This window comes from Xiphophorus maculatus, chromosome 3 (assembly GCF_002775205.1).
Source record: "Xiphophorus maculatus strain JP 163 A chromosome 3, X_maculatus-5.0-male, whole genome shotgun sequence".
Classification (NCBI taxonomy): Eukaryota; Metazoa; Chordata; class Actinopteri; order Cyprinodontiformes; family Poeciliidae; genus Xiphophorus; species Xiphophorus maculatus.
In genome coordinates this window covers 6,754,035-6,774,569 of record NC_036445.1, presented here as the reverse complement: position 1 = coordinate 6,774,569, position 20,535 = coordinate 6,754,035, and the positions used below count along the sequence as shown (strand labels likewise).

The window sequence follows — 20,535 nt, the reverse complement described above, 5'->3', positions numbered from 1 at the left end:
GAGCTTTATGTATATCAGAGGCAAGCTGCAGATTTGTCTCTGATATAGTATTTCAATGATTATTCAGCATTTTAATTGCTAACAGAAAGCCTAGTAACTTCTAAGATAAGATAAGATAAATTTGTCATTGTCATTAACAGATTACGAGATCAGTAACTTCTAATGTACATTTGAAAAGAGCATTTTATCTTAATCCTTCAAATTGCTCACTGTTGATTCAATAATTTGAGTAAAGCTCATAAAGAGCAAATGTAACCACATCAATATACACAAAGTTACAGTCACCTGTAGTGTTTCTGGTGAAATGCTTGTGCCTATTCCCTCTTTGGCTGTTTTGTATTCAAAGCACACGTCGATTTGACTGGGTCACTTTGACAAGAGACTTTTAATTTCCTAATGGAGTACCAGCAGTGCAGTGGGCGTGTGTCGTTACAATGACTCCAACCAGAAAGGCAGAGCATGGTTCCGGTAAAAGGTTTACACAAACACATCATCAGCATGATTTTTTTTTAGGTTGTATCTATTATTTGAACTACAAGGAGTAAATATTTTAAATACAAATTAGATCCACAAATTTGATTTTTTGTATTCCTTTTGATTTCCTGTAATCCAGAGTCAAATATGTGCATAAAATTCTCTTAATATTTTGTTAAAAATCCCTCAGTTCATGATGCTGCCACCACTATGTTTGACATTTGACACTGTATTCTTTGGTGTTGAAAGTCTTACCTGAACTTCTCCAACATACATTATCATTGTGGTCTAACAGCTCAGTTTGTTTTGTCTGACCATAAAAATGTTCAACAGAATTTATTCAGGTTGCACATTTATACACCTCCAACCAGCTGACTAAAACTGCAGGAAGGGTCATCCGGGCTGACCTTTCTTCATCCCAGGACCTGTATAGGACTAAGGTCAGGAAAACGGCAGCTAACATCTCCACACACCTCATACATCCCAGACACACACATCAAATCTGGTTTTGGAAGGTTAGATTAAGCATCCTATGTGGCTTTCTTGATGCCCTGTTCTCACCTAGAGTGGATTAGAGAAGATCTAATTTAAATTAAATTATGTGGACTCAATTCTTCTTTTGCCTTATCCTTTCTACTCTAACAAAGAAAGTTGGAGTAAAGTCTAAAATGAATATATTTTCTCATGTTGGGTGTAATGTATGTGTGTATAAGCTGCATATGAAGTGGGTAAATCTCACTGTTCCTAGTACAAAGTTAGAAGCTAAAAGTATCAAACACAATTTCAAAATTCTGAAGATTTTGTTCGTTTTATGTAGAGATTACTGTTGCTTTTGATGGAAGCATCAGATTGGGAGGCAAGTCATGATTTCCACTGCAATTTTATGAAATTAACTTCAGGAAACAATGATGTGATGAAAGTAACCAGCATCATAAAATTTAGCAGCGAGAAAACCCATAAACGGATGCAAAACGCGTTCCTCCATTTTTCCATTCTGTCAGAATAAATCATGACATCAGTCGATGAGCATAAAGATTTGCATAACGTCGTTAAATCAAAGATATTAAAATGTGGTGGATGATGGAAATACAGTTAGATATATTTTTTCAAAAAAGCAAATGAAAAAACAAACTGAATTACATCAAGAGGGATTTGATGAGTGGCATGTGAATGTAGGGTGTATACAGGTGCATTTTAATATTCAAATTCAAATCAATTCAAAACTACTTTATTAATCCTAAAGGGAAATTAAATTTTGTTGTAACTCATTAATTTAGACTCTTTGAAGAGTTATTAAAGATCGTGGTGGGTGATGGCAGGACAGACCTTCTGGAATGATGAATGTTATGCAAGAATATTATTGAATAATGTTTTTTTGTAGTTCAATTAAAAAAACCTGAAACTCATAGATGTAGAGGGATATACGTCCACAAAATTATTGTGCTTTGCAGCTAATATTCACTCAAATTATCAGAAAATTGGAAGATGATGTAACAGAAATAAAAAGGATTTTTCATGTAAAAATTTCATTTTAAGGCCCATTCAATTACTGTAAATGCTCTTGACTTGGCAAATAACTTGAAGATGTTTGCTGAAAAATTATGTGCATGTATAAGTGCTAACAAAATGGTTTGTTCACAAGGTGATGTATTTTATTGTACATTTTAATGGGAAGTTGTAAGGAAGGAATACGTTTGACAAGCTTTCTTTTTTGTTGCAGTTTGCTCCCACATTGTACTTTTCTGCAAGCAGACTATAATTTGTAAACGAAACAGATAACCGTCGTTGCTCCCATTGACTTGAAATTACGTGGGCAGGAGAAAGCACAGACACGGAAAAAAGAAACCTTGTAAATCTTGCGCGCTGCATTCTGTCATGCACATTTGTGTTCTAATTACAACTTAAATATCATTTTGAATGTCACGAGCAGCTCATACAACACAGATTTTGAGATGTGATTTTCCTAATTTTGAAACAGTGTCTGCAAATGTGTGACGCATGCTGAATGAGATCGGATGCTCTGCATGTTCTGATCTACAACATGGTGACAGCAGCGTCGATAAGCAGAAAACTGTGAATCAGGTACGATTTCAGTACAATCAATACATTGGGTAGTATTGTTAGCAACACTGAAAGGCCATGATGCCCACCGACAGTGGCTCATGACGTTCAAAAAGATGTATATTTCCAGTAGTTGGTTTGTATCAGGGCCGGTCTGTATTCACACCAGAGGCACCAGAGTGGTGGCCGGTGGTCTGGTTGTTTGATCCACGTAAAGGTTTACTTTACGTGGATCTATTCACACCTGCACAAAAGGTCTGACCCAACAGGGGAAACAAACTGGTTCATTTATAGTAGACAAAATGTTAAAATTAATATAGTAATACCCAAAATTAATATGAATAACCATGTATCTGTAGGATACTTTGTAAGCGATTGATCTACACATGGTCTTAATCTATTAAGATGCATCTGTACTTCAGGTATAATGATGTTATGTGGGTTTTAGTGCATAGTTACTGAATTTGTATGGAAATATCTCTATAGTTATAAAACCACAATCAACTCAGAGTATTGAACAGGGAAATAAAACCACAGAGTATTGGGGTGTGATTGGCTTTCTTGAGTTTTTTTTTTGTTTCATTATAAATTCTAAACAGCTGGAAAAAAAGTAAAAACATGATACATCAACATCAACACACCACAGTAATCACAAACAGTGTACAGTACCACAAAATATACAGCATACAATAAAAAGAGAAAGAAGTAAAGCACTGAGAATATCTCATTTGACAAAATTAAATCAAAAGTAATGCAAAATGTCCCAAACAATTCTATCTTTTCTCAGCAAGTGAAAAAGTGTGGAAACAATAAAACTCAGTAGTTCCAAAATTAAGAATCCCCTCTCTAAAAAAACCAACAAATTATATACCACAACCTTATTATATAAAACTTGGCAAAAAAAGAAGAAGAAAGTAAGGACAGCGATCAAAGTCTCATTTCTGCTGAATAAAAACAACTGACATTGAAAAAAACAATAAAAGGTTTCTGGCCACAGATAGTGGTTTGAGGTGACCTTGTCTTAGGAAATCTATTAAGGTCATTGGTTCCAGTGTATAACAAAGTAAAAAAATATGGATTCAACCTGCTACCCAACCTTTTTTGGCCTGCTGACAGTGAAAGAAACATGTCTCAATTACGTACCTGAATACTGACAATATGATGTGTCTGTCGCCACATTTAAACTGGTAAAAAATGAAAAAATAAAGACACACCTCATATATTCCAGAAACAACCCCAAATCTTATTTTCTCTCTTCTCTACATGCTCCAAACTAGTTTTACTTCTAACAGGTGAAGTTTTGACTAGACCGCTGCACTTCCTGAAAATCCCATTTTTCTGTAATAGAAGAAAAAGCTAAAGTTTTAGACTTTTGCCAAAGATCCCTACTTTTATAGTTTAAAATGGAGATCATGAAATTGTGAGGTCGACATCCAAAAATACTCTAATTGTAACAAATGAAGCCCAGCAGTTTTTTCTAATGTCATAATTTGTAGTTCCCCATCTGAAAAATGCAATTGAATGTTCATTAAATTTGGAAATTTCACTTCAATTTCAAGTCAGAGATCCCAAGCCAGCTTGAGCTCACCTTCATAAGTGAAACAGAGCTGAAACTGTGGGAATAACTGTTTACTTTCAATTTTGATAGCTTGTAACTTGAACCAGTGCAGCTACTCTTTGGGAGCAGATTTCTGTTTTCATGCATAAAAATAGAGGAAAAAAAACAACACTTTTAATAGCTGGTATCTAATGCTAGTTCCAAGCTAATTCCACAGTTTTTCCCGACTTGCTACCAGAAGTAATTTAATTTGAGACTGAAGTCCTTCTGAGATTTCAAGATACATCAAACACAAGAGTAGGAACCAATTTCACCACGTTCTCTAACAATTTAAAACTGTCTCTCAACTTGCATTGAAGGATAATAGCAAAACAAACAAAAAAAAACCAACAAAAATCCCAGAAACTGACATCATATACATAAATGAAAACATTAAAAACAATTTACAACCAAAATGCTGGCTTGTTTGGTGTTTTTCAAACTGAATTTGAAACCATATGGGATTCTAAAGAGACTGATTACGTACCTGATTCTATTGAAATTATGGATTTTGAAAAGAAATTTATGCAAAACGTAAGCAGCTGGCAACAATAATGTAAAACACCAGCAAATCAAATACAGACTCTGAAGCAAAGATTTAACAAACGGTTTGCTTGAAGGATAACCTTGTGTGAGAGGAAATTCTCTACAGAAGTGAGTTAGATAATAGATTATAGTTTTTCCCAAAATCCCCAGCAGACAGGAAACAAATTAAACACAAATTACAAAACAGAAAAGCTTACTGCTTAATCATTGAATTAAGACACAAACCAGAACAAGACACAATGGGTTAATGAAATGGTTTGATTGCCAAAACAAAAAATCATGTTATCCAGTGAAGCATTTTATTTTTGTGTGAATTGTTTTGATGCTGCGAGTTAGATGGAGTTTTTAACAATTTTATTGAGCAAGAAAATTAAAACTCCCCACCCAGCTGCTCTAGCCCAGGTTGGAAAACAAACAACCTGGGCTAGAGCCCATGGTGATCCTCAAAGCTATGAACATGCACCCGTCCCCAGCACCACCCAGGTTATCTCCTTCACAATCATGAATCAGAAACCAAAAAAGTCCTGCTGTCCTCAAAACTGTCATCTTCTGTCCTTCGTCCTTCAGAGTTATTTAATCATCTGGGTTGATTACTGAAAAAAAAAATAAAAAATACAAGTAAAACACTTAGAATTATTGGAAATATGCCTGACCTTTATTACCTGTTGGAAGTATTTTATATTTTATTATCATTTATTTGCTTTACCTTTATTTTATATTATCATCCATTTTATTTACCTTTGCATTTACATTTTAATGACATGTTTTGAGTGTTTTGAAGTGAGTTGAGTGTTTTAAAGTGTTTGCAGAAACTCTGGAAGCGGCCTGCTGAGGAGTGAAAAAGGAGGATACCATGAACGAGACACTCCAGCGCCAATTGTCCAGGGGAACTGCAAATCTATAGTCTTACCTTGTTTGTATAAATGAGTTATGTTCATGTGAGTGTGCAGCTGTTTTCTTTTCCCCCTCCCTTCAGAGCTGCACGCTGTCATGTAACTAGGGAGTTCCTAATTCTAATAAAAGCAGGGCAAGACTCAGTTGAAGCTTCAGACCATAGGTAGAAATCTGTAACTGGGTTTCAACTGTGCTCTCCCTGCAGGTAAAACCTAGTTCTGACTCTTGTCTCTTCTTTGTGTCTGTGTTTAGGTAATTTAGACCTAACAGTACCAGACTAAATGAAAAAAATATTTTTCTTTAAAATATACTCTGATATTTATTATTAGTGTTTTTTTTTAAATCAGCTCTTTCTTTTCATGTCTATGGAGCCCACGAAGGGACATTAAAGGAAAAAAACAAACAAGCAAACAAAAAAAACGCTCTTATGCACATGAGAAAGTTTTTTTGTTTTTTTCATTTTTTTCCTTCAATGTCCCTTTAGGGATTCCGTAGATGTTCAATTCAACATGAATAATAAATAACAAATATTTGTCAAAGGCTATAAGATACAGATTTACAAATGAACTTGTAATGTATTAGCCCTGAAAATACATACACTTCCATTCAGTTTACACAATCACCTCAGCTTTAATGCTATAATAGTTTTGGTCTTTTAATTGAGTTTTGAGTCTGATTTGTGTTTGTCCTGATTGAACACCAAGTTATGCCAAGTTTCATTCATCTAGCTGTTGTAAAGTTGATGAATTTGGAGACAATCTTCATAATTTGTTATTATTCAAGAACTTAATGCAAAGTCACTGCCCCATTAATAATGAAACAAACCCCTTACCCTGGCTGTTCCCTTAGAGAATAGACCTTAAAATACTTTTGTTAGTTTCTAAATCACTGAATGGCTTAGCACCAAAATGCTTTAAAGACCTGTTGTTGTTGGATGAACCATTCAGACCACTCGGGTCTTCTGGTTCAAGTTTACTTTGCATCCCCAGAATCAAAACCAACATTCAGCTTGTATGCTCCACTAATTTGTAACAAACTTCCAGAAAACTGAAAAAATACTGAGTTTCTTTACATCAAGGATAAAAAAAATCCAACATGTTTTGAGCACCTTTGCTTTTTCACTCAGTCTCGCAATTTACCAACCCAGGACTCTGGACCAGCTGAACAGATTGGGTCGCTGAAAAAAATTCAGACTTTTTTTTCCTAATTCTTATCTCAGATTTCTGAGATTAAAGTCAGAATTATATTTTTTTCAGTGGCCCTAATCCTCTTGCAAATTTTTTGACAAGTTATTGTGGAAGATGACAATAACTTCCAAGAAGAGATCTTATTCCATATTTCTAATCTTTTTACCACTGTAGGTAGCTGGCCCTGCACAACAGACCAGTGCGCGTAGAGAACTGTAGTTTCAGCCAGTTCTAACCTGTTCTGTGTTGATCTTTTTGTTGAGGAGTCCAGCCTCCTCATTGGCCTTGTCCGTCTTCATCTCCACCACAATGTTGTTCACCTGTGCAGTAGCCCTGAAAAGAAAACACAAAACAGAAGGAAAATCACTGAGTACAAGTCAACGATTACAGAAATGACATATTTGATGTAAGTGGTTTACTTGTTAATCTAACCAATCACAGAAGACTGTGCTGTTTATTTTTGCTCAAAAGGCAGACAAAGCATGACTGTCAGAGTTTATGCCATCGGTCTCTTTATGTCATCTACTCACGCTTCCTTCTTATCCTTCTTGCCGCAAATCGTGGTCTTCTTGCTCAGGCAGTAGAAGAAAGCTACCAGCAGCAGAAGAAGAAGAACGCAGACCACCACGGCAACCACCACAGCGCTGGAGCCTTCCTGCTGCTTCTCAGCTACAGCGCCACAATAGAGGGAATGATGGAGGGGAAGGAGGATGGTGGGGTTGGTGGGGTTGGTGGGACAGTGGGGAGCAGATTTAAGGGAGCGGGGGAAAAGGGAGGGATGATCAAAGTGAAGAGGTGGGGGAGCGGGGATGGAAAAGAGGGGAGTTTTTGATTTGAAGGGGGAGCAAAGAAGTGTGGGGGGTGTTTGATTTGTGAGTTGATGGGGGGGATAAGGAAGGATTGGTGGAGGGGGGTTGATTTGATTTGGGAAGAGTTAAAAAGGGAAAGGATGGGGATTGATGGGATCCAGGTGAAGAGAGTTAATAGGTGGACGGGTGGGAGGGAGGAGATAATAAGGGAGTGGGGATTGGATGTGGAGTTAGACTAACTTCTGAATGCAATGACTGAAATGTGATGGGACCCAAACACAGGGCCAGGTTCCTCAAGGAGAAAACACACAACTGACCAGAGCCAGAAAACAACACTGAACATACTCACCCATCGGTTCACACTTGTATTACTATAATTTTGAGGACAAGACATGACATGGCATGACAGAAGTGTTTTTAAACTGACTTTGCCCCATCAGGGCAAAAGCAAAAATGGGATTTCATGGCTATTATAACTGCTTTTAAATTTTTCTCCTGGTAAATGAAGAAACATGCTTTCTTTTATGGAGCAGTTTTATAGGAGGTTTGATGATGGACCGTTTCTTGGCTTGCAGTGCTGACATTCTGGCATCTCATCTGTTTGCCTGGCAACCACACATTAAACACAAGACTCCAGCTAAATTTTTGCTTCTGGTTGTGAAACATTATGAGACCCTTTATTAGGTACTGAGGGCTTTCTTAAAGTCAGTCCTACCTTCAGAAAGTTTTTTACAACGTTCCCTTATCACCAAAACAGAAACAAGTTAGTGGCATTGTGGATCGTTGTGAGATGGATCAAATCTGTTGTAAATTCTTAACTAATTAAGTTACTTTTAATATACAAAAAATGGCATTTAATACAGCTACAAGACATCTGTCAATTTAGGGACTTATTTCTGTAAAAAGATTTAATTAAAAGCAATAATCAAAAAGAAAAGAATTTGGATTGTAGACTGTATTTCAACTTGCCAACCTGAAACATTTCATTAAGGGAACATAATTTCCCAGCATCTTTCATTTTACTCTTGCAATAAACCATTTCCACTGTGGGATCCAAAACCAGGCTATTTAGGTAAATGCTGTCCACCAACCACGACACTACAGCCAGAATGTAATTGAAAACAGTGAAGTCAAATTAATACAGCAATAAAACTAGACCTTTTCCACAATAGTCATGGCTTACTAGCTAGGTGAAGTCACTCCAAACCTTAAATGATCAACTGTAACGAATTTTAAGTTAACTGCCTGAGTCATGTACATAATGTATGAAGGAAGGTTAAGGAATTTCTGATCCCAAAAAAGCTGTGATTTTTGGCAAAAGATTTCTCTTTCATTGCGATTACACGTTATTGCTTATGAAGAATTTCTAAATGTTTTTTTAGAAAAGGCACACATTTAACAAATTTTGAGGAATTTACTCATTTTGAAGCAAGATGAGCTCTATAAACTGGCATTATAACAGAGTCATAAATTGAATATTTCATAGCAAATACTTTCTACACTTCTATTTCAGTACTCAGAAAAAGTTTGTAGCAATCGTAAACACTTAATTAAAGCATATGTATCACATCTATAAGAATCAATAATGATACAAACAGAGCAGTCCTGGAGGTTGTGATTTTTGAAGGAATCTAACTGGCAGAGGACTGAAACATCGTCTCCCAGGATGTTAGGAAATTTAACCAGCAAGAAAGTTTGAGGAATCTCTCATATCAAAACCTCATCTATTCTTAAGATTCCATCCTTAAAGTACCAACTATCTTCTGGAAACGTTTTTGAAATAAATTTCTACTCCTTGAAACAGATTTAGTCCTGGCTAAGTGTAAATGATGGTTTAAAAAACAACAAAGGAAAATGCAGATTCCTTGAAAAGGCTCCAGCAGTGGAAATGTACTTTAAGGTGTATTTTTTATTTTAAAAATATATTTTTTCAAGTGAAGGTTAGAACTTCTTTTGGTTATTTATCCTAGAAAGTAAGATGACAAAGGTTTTGCTAAAAAAAAAAAAATCTCAAAAGTTGGAAAACAAAAGTTTCCAAAATCAAGATTGATTTACTGTGAAATAAGGCAAGAAAACCCTCATGTTTATGTTTTGTATGAAAAATAATATAGTCTAAAACATTTTATTTTAGTGTCAGACAATAAAATGGAGATGTAAATGTGTAACTCCATGCTTCCAATGCAGCAGCATAATCACACGGCAAATCATCTTTATTTAACCTTTATAAAGGTTAAATAAATACTAGTAATTATAAGTATTATAATAATAATAGTAATAATAATAATAATAATTAGTATTATTATTTATATTATATTACTAATACAGTATGTTGTTAAAAGACATGAAATATTGAAAAAAGTTTAAAATAATAATTTAAAACCTTTCTGTATTTGCAGTAAGGAAATTTTAGATGAAATAATTATTTGACTGCATGACGAAATAGTAAAGCCAAATGACCAATAGTCAGTTTAAGAAAACTTTAGGCTGTGCATTGTACAAACAAAAAGCTATTTAACCTTCTTATAATGTCCCATTTCTTTTGTCCTCGCAACTATAGTAAAACAAATAGGCTACAAATACACAAAAACATCAACTGCTCTAAACATAAATACATTAACCTGTGTGTGTAAACAGACATCAATACACACACAGTAACTTGCAGCTCTAGACAAACACCATTGACACAACATGTCAGTAGGGTTAGCCATACAGACCTGACGTAAGCACAGGGTTTCCAGAGAGCAGCACTTTGAAAGAAAGAGAGTTTTCAGTCCCATTGCATAGCAAAGCAACAACCAAAAATGACACACACACACCACTGATAGCATTCGCACAAAAAAGCCAAAGCTACTCTATCTACATACAGCACTAGGAAAAGGAGAAAAGCAGAAAATAGAAGTGCAGTTGGAAAAAAGGGGTGACCAAAAAGACACAGTCAGGAAACAAAGAGAGGAATGGAAGGAATAGAATAGAATATAATTCTTTATTGTCCCCAAAGGGCCACAAAAACTTAGTTGCATCCAGGAAATATTGGACAGACATCATACAAAGGTGACGAGAAGAAGAAGAACAATATACAATATCCACAGTGTTCGGTAGCAAGAGGGCAAATATACAAGAATACAGTACGACAGAGGAAGATGAGTATTCTGAATGTGCATGTGTGTGTTTGTGAAAGATGGAGGGGCTGGGGCAAGAGGAGATGGATGGATGGGAGGTTTCTAGATTACAGGGCCTGTACAACAAAGAGTCCTGAGAGAAGAAGTGAGGAGAGGAGGAGAAGGAGGGAGAAGGCTCTACCTTCAGCTGAGTTTGCTGCAAGAGAGAACAAGAAACAGAAGAAAGATTCGGAGTTATGTTGCTGCAACATGGCCGGCTACAATTAGGTGGTGGCAACTGTCGGTAAATCAACTCCCAAGTTTGTGATACCTTGCTGGATTATAGATACACAAATGTCAGAAGTGATGTAGTGGAGGAAAGAAGCTAAGTTGCGAAACCACTCTGGCATAGGTTATGGATTAATACAGAATCTGTTACTGTTTGCACAAGTTACACACACTCTCACATGAAAAGAAGCAATACAAACACCAAGAAAATATAGTTTAGTTGCAACATTTACATCAATTTTAACTCAGTAGTAGTAAATATTATGTTTTTTATACTTATGTTTTAATTTGAATAACAACTTGAGTAAATTGAGTCAACATGGAAAAATTAAGTTTTTTAAATGATGATTTATTTTATTAAAGAATAAAAGCTATTCAAACCAACCTTATGTCTGAATTGTAATACTCTATTGAGACCAAGATGTCAGTCATGTTAAGCCAGCATTGGAAAACACTTGATACAATGTGATTGTCATTTCTCCTTTGAAGTAACAATAGGTCCAGACCCAGGAGACCTTCTTTGGTAACATGAATAAGACTGTCATGCCACCGTCATAAACATGACCTAACACCTGTCATGTTAATACAGGTGTTAGGTCGTCATAAAGTGCCATTCGGTAAAACATGACACTTTTAATACAAAGTTGACATTATTCCAAATGTCTTTGTTATGACAACTTGACATTAACCAAGAAATCATGATCTGACATAAATTAGTTTTAAAAGTATTACTGATTAAACTTTAGCTTTAATAACATAAAGCCACATAATTTTTAAAGTAAAGACAGTCTTATTCACAACCCATCAAATAAAGTGTTACCCCTTCTTTACTTTTCTACGTAGAATGTGGCAACCCTAGATAACATAAGAGAGTCTGACCCTAATGAAGTGTGTCAGTCATTTTTAGAGGTGCTTAGAATTTCCTGTTATTTTTCTATTCACAGTACAGGCCACAGTGAATTTGTGGTACTGTAAAAGTAATCTACTGAAAATGCACACTCTCTTCTCTGAAATTGCAGTGAATGTATGGTAAATGTAAGATATCTTGGTAGGGTTTTTAATAAAATAAATTGTGTTGAAAGAGGGAAAGACAATCTCCACACTGACCTTGTTTGACTTCTACAGAGAAGTCCTTGCTATCTTTTCCAAACTCGTTGGAGACCTCGCACTTCACACCGCTCTTCATGATCTCAGGTGTGGTTTTTAGGGTCAGAGAGCTTACCACCATGTTCTCTTCCACTGAGATGGACTGGTAAAAAAAAATGGAAGAAAGAAAGCAGTGAGAGGAAATGTACTATTAAAATTTAAGTGAATTGTTTTACCAAGCCCCAAGGTTCCCAAACTATGATCCCACTGTTGGTAATTGGGATGGTTTTAAATGTACTCAGAGGAAATTTTGGTATTAATTATTTGCAAGCTAAATAATAACTGGGATGTAATTGACACAGACAACCAGAAACAAGAGCTAATGGCTACTTATGCTGCTGCTGAAACCTGGATCTGGGAATGATATGAAATAAAACTTAACCTTGTTCCATTTCCAGGTCAAAAAACATGTAATAATTTATTCAGTGATATAAATAATGACATATTAATGGTAAAAGCTACTAATATGTTTTTCTGCATTTTATTTTGATTTTCAAACACAGTCACTAAACAATTATTACATGGCTCTTAATACATCAGTGTGTGTGATTAATATGTCAGTGGAAAAAATTAGCAAATATATATATATACTGTATGTGTGTGTGTGTGTGTGTGTGTTTTACATAGGCTACATCTTAAGGAATTAATAAATGAATCCTATTGTAGCTTATGGTGATATTATTTACAGGAATGTGTCCATTAACTGGAGATCTTAGGTTGATGTTAAAAGAACTAGTTCTCAACCATCTAACCTGGTCAGATAAAGTTTGAATTAAGTTTGCTGAGCCAGGGAAACATCAAATACATGCAGGACACCACCATTCTAGGACTTCCTGTGGATATCAGTGGATTAAACGTAGGTGGTACTTGTTATAATACATTTAAGAACTTCTGACCAAGATTTGATGTAAAGTTAAGTCAAGTCAATGAACTAAGTCCTACTTGTTATGTTTTGTAGTTAATGCCAGAGTGTGATTTCTTCATTTTCCTTATGCTCTTACAAATCATCACTCGAGCAAGTTAAAGGTTCTCCTAATCTAACATGCATCATTATTTTCATCTTAAATCATCCAGTTTTTCAGAATGTTCATTAAAATTTAATCTTATGATACTTAGTAAAGCCAACCTAACTGTCCAAATCTTTTTGCTGCTTCTTGGGGACTATTCACTGAGTTCTTTGTTGTCTGAGCTTTTTTAGAAGAATCAAGCATAAAAATGTGATAATGTTATGAACAATTTAAAATTCCATTCTGACACAAATGAAAAGAAACATATCTCTTTCAGGAAACCTGCTGTGTTTTCAGATTTGTAAGTGATACAACAGAATGTAGATACAAAGGATAAAGAGGTGATTAATTTTGCGTCTGTCTGTTTTGAAGTGGTTACCTCCTTTCCTGAGGCTGACCATGTAAACTGAGGTTTGGGAAAACCATTGGCCGAACACTTCAGGGTCACTTCATCTCCTTCTTTTGCCACCTCCCCAACAACAGGGGTCCCAATCTTTGGTTTGCCTGGGGAGGGTGAGAGAAAGTTGTGATTAAACAATGCAAACAATAAAGAAATGTTTCAAACCAAGCACACACTGTTGAATTTTGTGATTTAACGAATGACAGGAAGTTAGCAACGTTTCCTCTACAGTGCTTCCATCAAACATACAACATGCTTCCTTTAACTAAAACAGTGCTAAAACATTAGCATTGTTCTACTGTTCACTACTGTTCTCTAACAATAGGGTATACTTCGCATATTTAAACTGTGTAGTTTTTTTTTTTTTAGATCTGTTGAACACCAAATATGATAAAAACATATTTTATTGACACCATCATTATAAACCCCAAACTCCAATGTATTTTTTGGCTTCTATGTGCAAGAACAAAGAAAGAATGCACATTTACGCTGAGCCTCAAGCTGAACAGTTTAAGTATTTTAGTGTTTTGTTAAAAAGTGATAGTAGGAATGTGTGGCACATGGATAGAGAGATATGAGGTATAATGTATCACAATATGAGTATTGCTGTATTCTGATGTGATGAAGAAAGAGCTGACATAAAGAAATAAAACTCTGAAATTGCTGGTCCAACTCTGCATTTGGTCAACAGGATCATCCTTTTCTCTCTCTGGTTTGTTTATCTATATAGATAAGTAGATAGATAAATATGGAAGTACTGTACGTGTCCATCAACTTCTCTCAAAACCTTTTTAAAGACATGAGTGAATAAAAGTTTATTTTTTCTCTTACTTTTTCTCAGATTGGATGTGCAAGGTTTGGATGAATATTTAGAAATTATCTGAGTGTGTTACCTTTCACCGTCAGCTTTACAATGGTCTGAGCTGTCAGTCCCGGGACTTCTGGAACAGCGCCAACACACATGTACTCTCCAGCGTGTTCATAGCCAACATTTCCAATTGATAGAGTGCCATCTTGAGAAAGCACAGTGGAGTCCTGAGGAAGAGAGAAATGCTGTAATAAAACCGGTTGGATTCACAGTATCACCCCTTTCATACTTTCTTTATGCTCCCTCTGTTTAAAATTGAAAGCAGAACAGCACAGAGAATATCTAGACGGAGGGCTTGGTGGTGTGCTGGGAAAGCAGGGGAGCAATCTTCACACACACTGTTTGACAGTGCAGTGATAACAGATCATCCTGGGTGATAAACCTTTCGTTTGCAATTCTTCTCCTCTTCTTCTCATAGGAATCCTTCCAACTCAGAACAACATATTCCCAACACAGTTTCTACCATACCCACGAGACACAACAACAGATAATAAGACTAGAACAACAGGCCTAATGCTGCAGGAGCATCACACACATAAGAGGAGAAGCTGTGGTAAATAGCAAAACATTAAAGTATGATAGTATGTGGTTTTATTATAATAGACCACATAGAAATGCTTCAAATAGTGTAAGAAAGAGCAAATATTAATTTAACAGGTTAGTCACAGGAAATAATTACTGAACAAAATCAGTATGATTCGAAAAAAACGTGACATGACTGAGTTGAGGACATACAATCTAAAGATACCTATTTATTTATTTAATTGATTTTTAAGCAAGAAAAGATTAAATGAATGGCTCAGCATAATTACTGTTTCAGAGCAGGTTACTGTTCCGCAGAAAACACAAAGATATGCAACGTAACTCAATAACATAGACACACAGAGATACCAATTTACAAAATAACGGTGATCGCAAACAATGGAGGGGACCAACCGAGGTGCATGAGTCGTTTTAAAAAGTGCCAGTGTTGAGATGGACTTTATATGTTGTGGAATGTCATTCCATGCTTTAGTATAAACAAAGAAAAATCATCTTTGGTCACAACAGTTTTTAAAGTACTGACCAATACTCAAGTATGATCTCAGATATAAATTACTACCTTGTATGTTATTTTACATGTAACCAAAATAACTTTGAAGTTTAAATAATTTTGTTTGAATAATGAAAATGCAAAATTGCATGTAAATTAGCATGAAAATTCGCTTTAATTTTTAGTTTTTCTTGCTTTTAATTTTTGTCTGTTTCAAAGAATATAAGTCAGGTAAAATTAAAAAAAACTTTCATCAAGTTATTGTCTTGTTTAATGTATTATCAGCTTATTATCAGTTTATTATATCTGAGAAAAATAATGTGAAAGGGGATAAAAAAACATGAAGCAAATAGTATTTATTGAAGGCTGTGTTGAGGACTAATACCCACAGCAGCTCTACACCATCCTCTTTCTATTTTGACTATTAAAAATCAGAGTCATAAAGAGTCTAGCTGGATTCTTATACCAACAAGAAAGAAGTCTTAATGTACCTTTTTCCACAGCACAGTGTGATTTTTAGACGCCTTGGTCTTACACTGCCACTTAACCTGCTTTCCCAAATCGATGATCTGATTCCCAGTGGGAGTGACGCTCATCTCGTCAATGTCTAAAGAAAAGAAAACAAACAGACGCTTAGCAACATGAATTGAGACACCTTGAAACCTGAGGTTTGTTACAGACTGGGTAAGGAAAAAATTTTAAATAAAAAACTTGCTCATCCATTTAACATCCATGTAATAAGACTCCAGAAATTACAGTACATAACAGAGTATTGAATCTTAAACTTACTCTTAATTTAATCCAATTCTGAAGCCAGAGTTAACATTTTTTCAAGGCTATCAACACTTAATGTGTGTGATAAAATCAAATTAGACACTGTGGTGAAGATAGCATTAAAGTAGATGAACTGTGAAGAAGTGAAGCAGACACTGAAATCCTGAAAGGATTTTATTATCGCTAATTTCATGCAAGACTTTTTAATTTAAGGCTTTATGACTCAAATGTGAAAAGAAAAATCTTAAAAGAATGATTCACTGTTAGGTTGAAATTATTTTTTATGTATTGTACTTTGATGTGCATTTGTGTATGTGTGTCTCTCACTCACAGTTGACATTAAGGACTGTGCTGTTTGACTTCTCATCATAATTTTCTGCGTCGAATGCAGAGCACACGTATATTCCAGAATCCGTACGCTTGACATTCTCCAGTATCAGAGAACCGTCCACACCAGAAAGTTTACGTCCCTGTAAATTGAATCACAGATTTAATACCTGAGTGATGAAGCCAGGTAAATATGATGCTAGTTTTTTATGTGAAAGATTGATAATCTTGATATGTTTACATACATCTTTTGTAAAGTCAAACGGAGGCTGTGGGTTTCCATCAGTTTCACATTTTAGGGTGACATTATCACCCTCTTTGACCACAGTAGGGTTGAAAAGATTAAACATAATTTTTTCAAAAGGATCTGCATGATGACAAGAGCAGATGTGGAACAGGTGAAAGTTCAATCAGTGGTTAAAGTTACAGTTATGCTTTACATAAATGATGAGTATGACATTACATTACAATCTACAACCATTGGAGATCAGATAAATATTGTCTTTAACAGCACCGAATATTTGGACAGGCTTTTATGTGCTTTTTAACCCTCAGGTTAGGGGTCAGACAATTAGAGAAATACCATGGTGATTAAACCAATGCAAATGGAATCAGAATAGTCATAAACCCTCCTCAGCAGAGGGAAGAATGGCATTCTCTAAATTAACCAGTTGATGGCTGCTTATGCAGGTGACACAATTTACTAAAATGACAATTTTTGTCCACTCCTTTCATGTCCCTTGCCCAGGGCTAAGATGGAAGACAACCTATTAGACATTGCAAAGGACTTGATCTGTAATCGTACAGCCAGTACGATAATTGAATGGTTTCGAAGAAAGTTTTATTATATCTTACAATAGTTCGGTGAAAAAACAGACCTAAATCTAAAAGTCTGAGGCAAGACTTCAAATGTATTGTTCTCCGTTCTGACTGGAGCTTTGGCTATTTTGTCTGAAGCTCACGGAAAACCAGGCATGCTAAAAACAATGAGTTGTAATTAATTACAATATATTGCTGGGTAGCAACATAATCTTTGTTGGAAATTGTTTTGTTATCTGCCGTTTACATGTTCTGTCTGAGGCAGAATGAGTGTTCAAAGTTTCCAATTCCTGTGACTGTCCAAATGCAGTCATGTAACGTTAACTAGTAAGTCTAAATTTGCTGAAAATGTGTTCTGTTTCTATTAAAAATATATCAAACAACCCCCAATAAAAACACCTAAGCACCAGTCTTTCTATATTTACTCAAAAAACTGCTCCTAGATTTTCACTCACAGCGAAGTTCAATTTTCATGGGTTCAGACTTCTTCTGGATGTTCTTGTTCTTCTCTCCTGCCAGGCTGTACTCCACAGTACAATGAAGTATAGAGTCCTTGTCGGCCTTCGTGGGCTGCATGTACAGTGAGTTCTTTATGGTGTAAAGACCCGAAGTCTCCTTCACCGTAGAAAGAACCATGTAGGTCTCTGGCAAAGATTAGTAAAACCATTAATCATGACATAAATGCCTTTGAGTGTCTTTAGCAAGACAGCATCAAGCTCCATCGTCCAGAGGACACATACTTTCCCTTCTGTCTTTGACCTCAGGAAGAGGCTGGTTGTCTTTGAACCAAATGATCCTTGGAGAGGGGAATCCATTGGTTGCTACGCAAGTGCCAACCTGATTCCAATTTGAGAAAACACAAATTAACTTTTAATGGCCATGTCAAAGCAATGCTTTTGTTGTCCTTAAGCCATTTTGTGACATCAACACTAGTAATGGCCACTGTCTCAAAACAAAGACAAAAAACTGAGTTTACTCTCCAGGAAAATAAAAAAACAACAACAAAACATGAAGATTTTTTTTTTTGCAGTCATCTATATTCCATTCCATATTTAATTATAAAACAACATTGTTTTGTAATACTTAAGATTTATAATAATCACCATCCAACGCAATGTTAAACATTTTCAGCACTGCATGAAGCTGTTTGACTGTTTTCAGGCTTCTGGAATCATATAGATTAAATTTGTTTTAACATTTCCAATAATAGGTGCATCTACAAATAAAACTTTAGAATCCAACAAAAATCAAAATCAGAATCAGCCTAATTGGCCAAATAAGGGATTTTACTAGGGTTTCATACATACATAAAATATAAATATATAAACTTTAGAGGAAATAAAATAAGGAAACATGAAACATACACAAGATGAAATACAAACCTCTGAGCTGGTCTGTCCTCCCACTGAGATGGCCTGAGACGGTTTTTTGATTTCTGGTTTCTGGGGAGCAACTGAGATGGAATAGAAAACAACTATTAATCATTACCCTTCATCAATAGAAAGGGTTTTTTAGATGCAACATGCAAGTGCTCACAATCACTGACTTTCTACATTTGTATTTCAAAGCACACACCCTCTGACCTTGTTAATTAAATCTAGTAGTAAATAACCTTGCTCATAGTATTCCTTTGCTAACTGGATTCATCTGCGTAGAAAAGGGTCATACGAGGAAGAAACTCCCACTTCCCACTTCCTACTCAACACAAACACACACATTCAGCCACAGGTGTGAGCACTCCCATTTGTTTCTCTGCTTTATTCCCAAGCTAACTTGTCCAAGGTTATTTTATCTCTTCCTGCAGCTGTTGACTGTGCATGAAAATAAACAGTAGATGGGTATTTCTTTCTCTCAATCCTTCACTGAGATCTACAATTTTCAATCCCCTACTTGTCCATCACACCTGACCCACTAGTGGGTTTCTGTGTTTGGAGAGAAAGGGACTTTTTTCCTGGAAATTAAACCCTCCAGATGGAGTTTCTGTCCTTCGTAGCTCCATGGTGAAGGACCTCTACCCTCTCAAGGACTCTCCAAAAGTACTGGCAGGCCAAGGGAATGGGAAACTGAGAGTTGTTTCTCTTTTGTAACACAGTTCCAAATTCCCTTGAGAACTGTTTATATTCTGGACAATAGCAGTGCAACTAGATTTATCTCCTCTTCCCTCCCACATATAAAGTAATGTTTTCAGCAAAAAACTATTTGGGTAATTGTAGTTTATGAAAACTTGGCCAGAGGAGGGGAAAAACAACATAAAATAAATGAAAATTAAATGAAGTTAAAAGTCGGTAACCAGTACTACGGTATTCAAATGCTTTAAAAAGTAGGATTTTGAAGTAATTCCAATGGTTTAAAGAGTTTTTCATAAAATGCCAGAGACAGTGCAGGAGTGGTTGATGTTTTCTCCAGATGTGTAGAGTACAGAAATGCAGCATTGTCCTCCCACTGTCCCATTGTCCTGAGACAATGGGAAACACACTATTCTCTTGTTTGCAAAATATTGTCTGATTGGAAGTGCTTCAAGTCTGTTTGAAATCAAGAACTGTAGAGACTTCTCTCACTCTCTAAAATTCAAATAAAGTTTTATGGTGTAAGTTTTTATGCTGTTACAGAGTGATTTTGTTGGATATAGTGGCTTTTAGAGACAATTTTATTCAACATATACTGCACCACAATAAAGATCTTTAAGCAAAAGCTTGATGTTCTGAGTTCTGTTGTGCTCCTCGTACTGCTTCTTTTCTGTTGTCTGTATTCAGATTTAGTAGCTATGCAGTAGACAAAGTTACACATTTAAGCATAAAAGGGTTACTCCGAGGCTTTTACAGATATTGGTATTAGATTGGCACTCATAAATCCTGGTTATGAGCATAAACAATAAATAAGTGCTATTACATTATTGTTGCAATATTATGCCTGTGATTTTTATCATAAAGCATAATAATCAATATTACATTATGCGTTATGTTTTTTATGCTATAATGTGTTGTGTTATTGTAGTGTTTTTGACTAAAAACTATTATACACTGACACTATAATATTTTCCCTCACAGTTACTCTTTGAATCTCATACATGATGCCTTTTCACAAAGTAATTGCTGGTTTGCATTTCAGATATTATTTAGCAAAAATGTCTAGTTATTGGGAAACATGCATATAAAGGAATAATTCATAGTCTCAGTTTTTAGTCATGTAGCATTTTTAGATGCTACA

The 20,535-nt window shown here is 35.5% G+C and overlaps 1 protein-coding gene across 3 annotated transcripts in view; it reads right to left on the bottom strand.

Moving 5' to 3' along the window:
- Positions 1–1,338: 1,338 nt before the first annotated feature.
- LOC102216649 (basal cell adhesion molecule) overlaps positions 1,339–20,535 on the bottom strand; it is a 63,649-nt gene continuing 44,452 nt past the window's right edge. Inside the window, exons 4-17 of one of the 3 annotated variants that reach the window (XM_023330755.1) lie at positions 18,711–18,781; positions 18,069–18,165; positions 17,784–17,972; positions 16,755–16,876; positions 16,514–16,652; positions 15,900–16,015; positions 14,401–14,542; positions 13,487–13,611; positions 12,062–12,203; positions 10,869–10,883; positions 10,283–10,315; positions 7,290–7,428; positions 6,996–7,092; positions 1,339–5,271 (exon numbers count right to left, since the gene is read on the bottom strand). In XM_023330755.1, the coding sequence (XP_023186523.1) occupies positions 5,269–5,271; positions 6,996–7,092; positions 7,290–7,428; positions 10,283–10,315; positions 10,869–10,883; positions 12,062–12,203; positions 13,487–13,611; positions 14,401–14,542; positions 15,900–16,015; positions 16,514–16,652; positions 16,755–16,876; positions 17,784–17,972; positions 18,069–18,165; positions 18,711–18,781 (1,430 nt within the window). In that variant the 3' untranslated portion in view covers positions 1,339–5,268. The remainder of the gene's footprint in view (positions 5,272–6,995; positions 7,093–7,289; positions 7,429–10,282; positions 10,316–10,868; positions 10,884–12,061; positions 12,204–13,486; positions 13,612–14,400; positions 14,543–15,899; positions 16,016–16,513; positions 16,653–16,754; positions 16,877–17,783; positions 17,973–18,068; positions 18,166–18,710; positions 18,782–20,535) is intronic. The other 2 variants (XM_023330756.1, XM_023330757.1) reach the window with 2 other exon arrangements.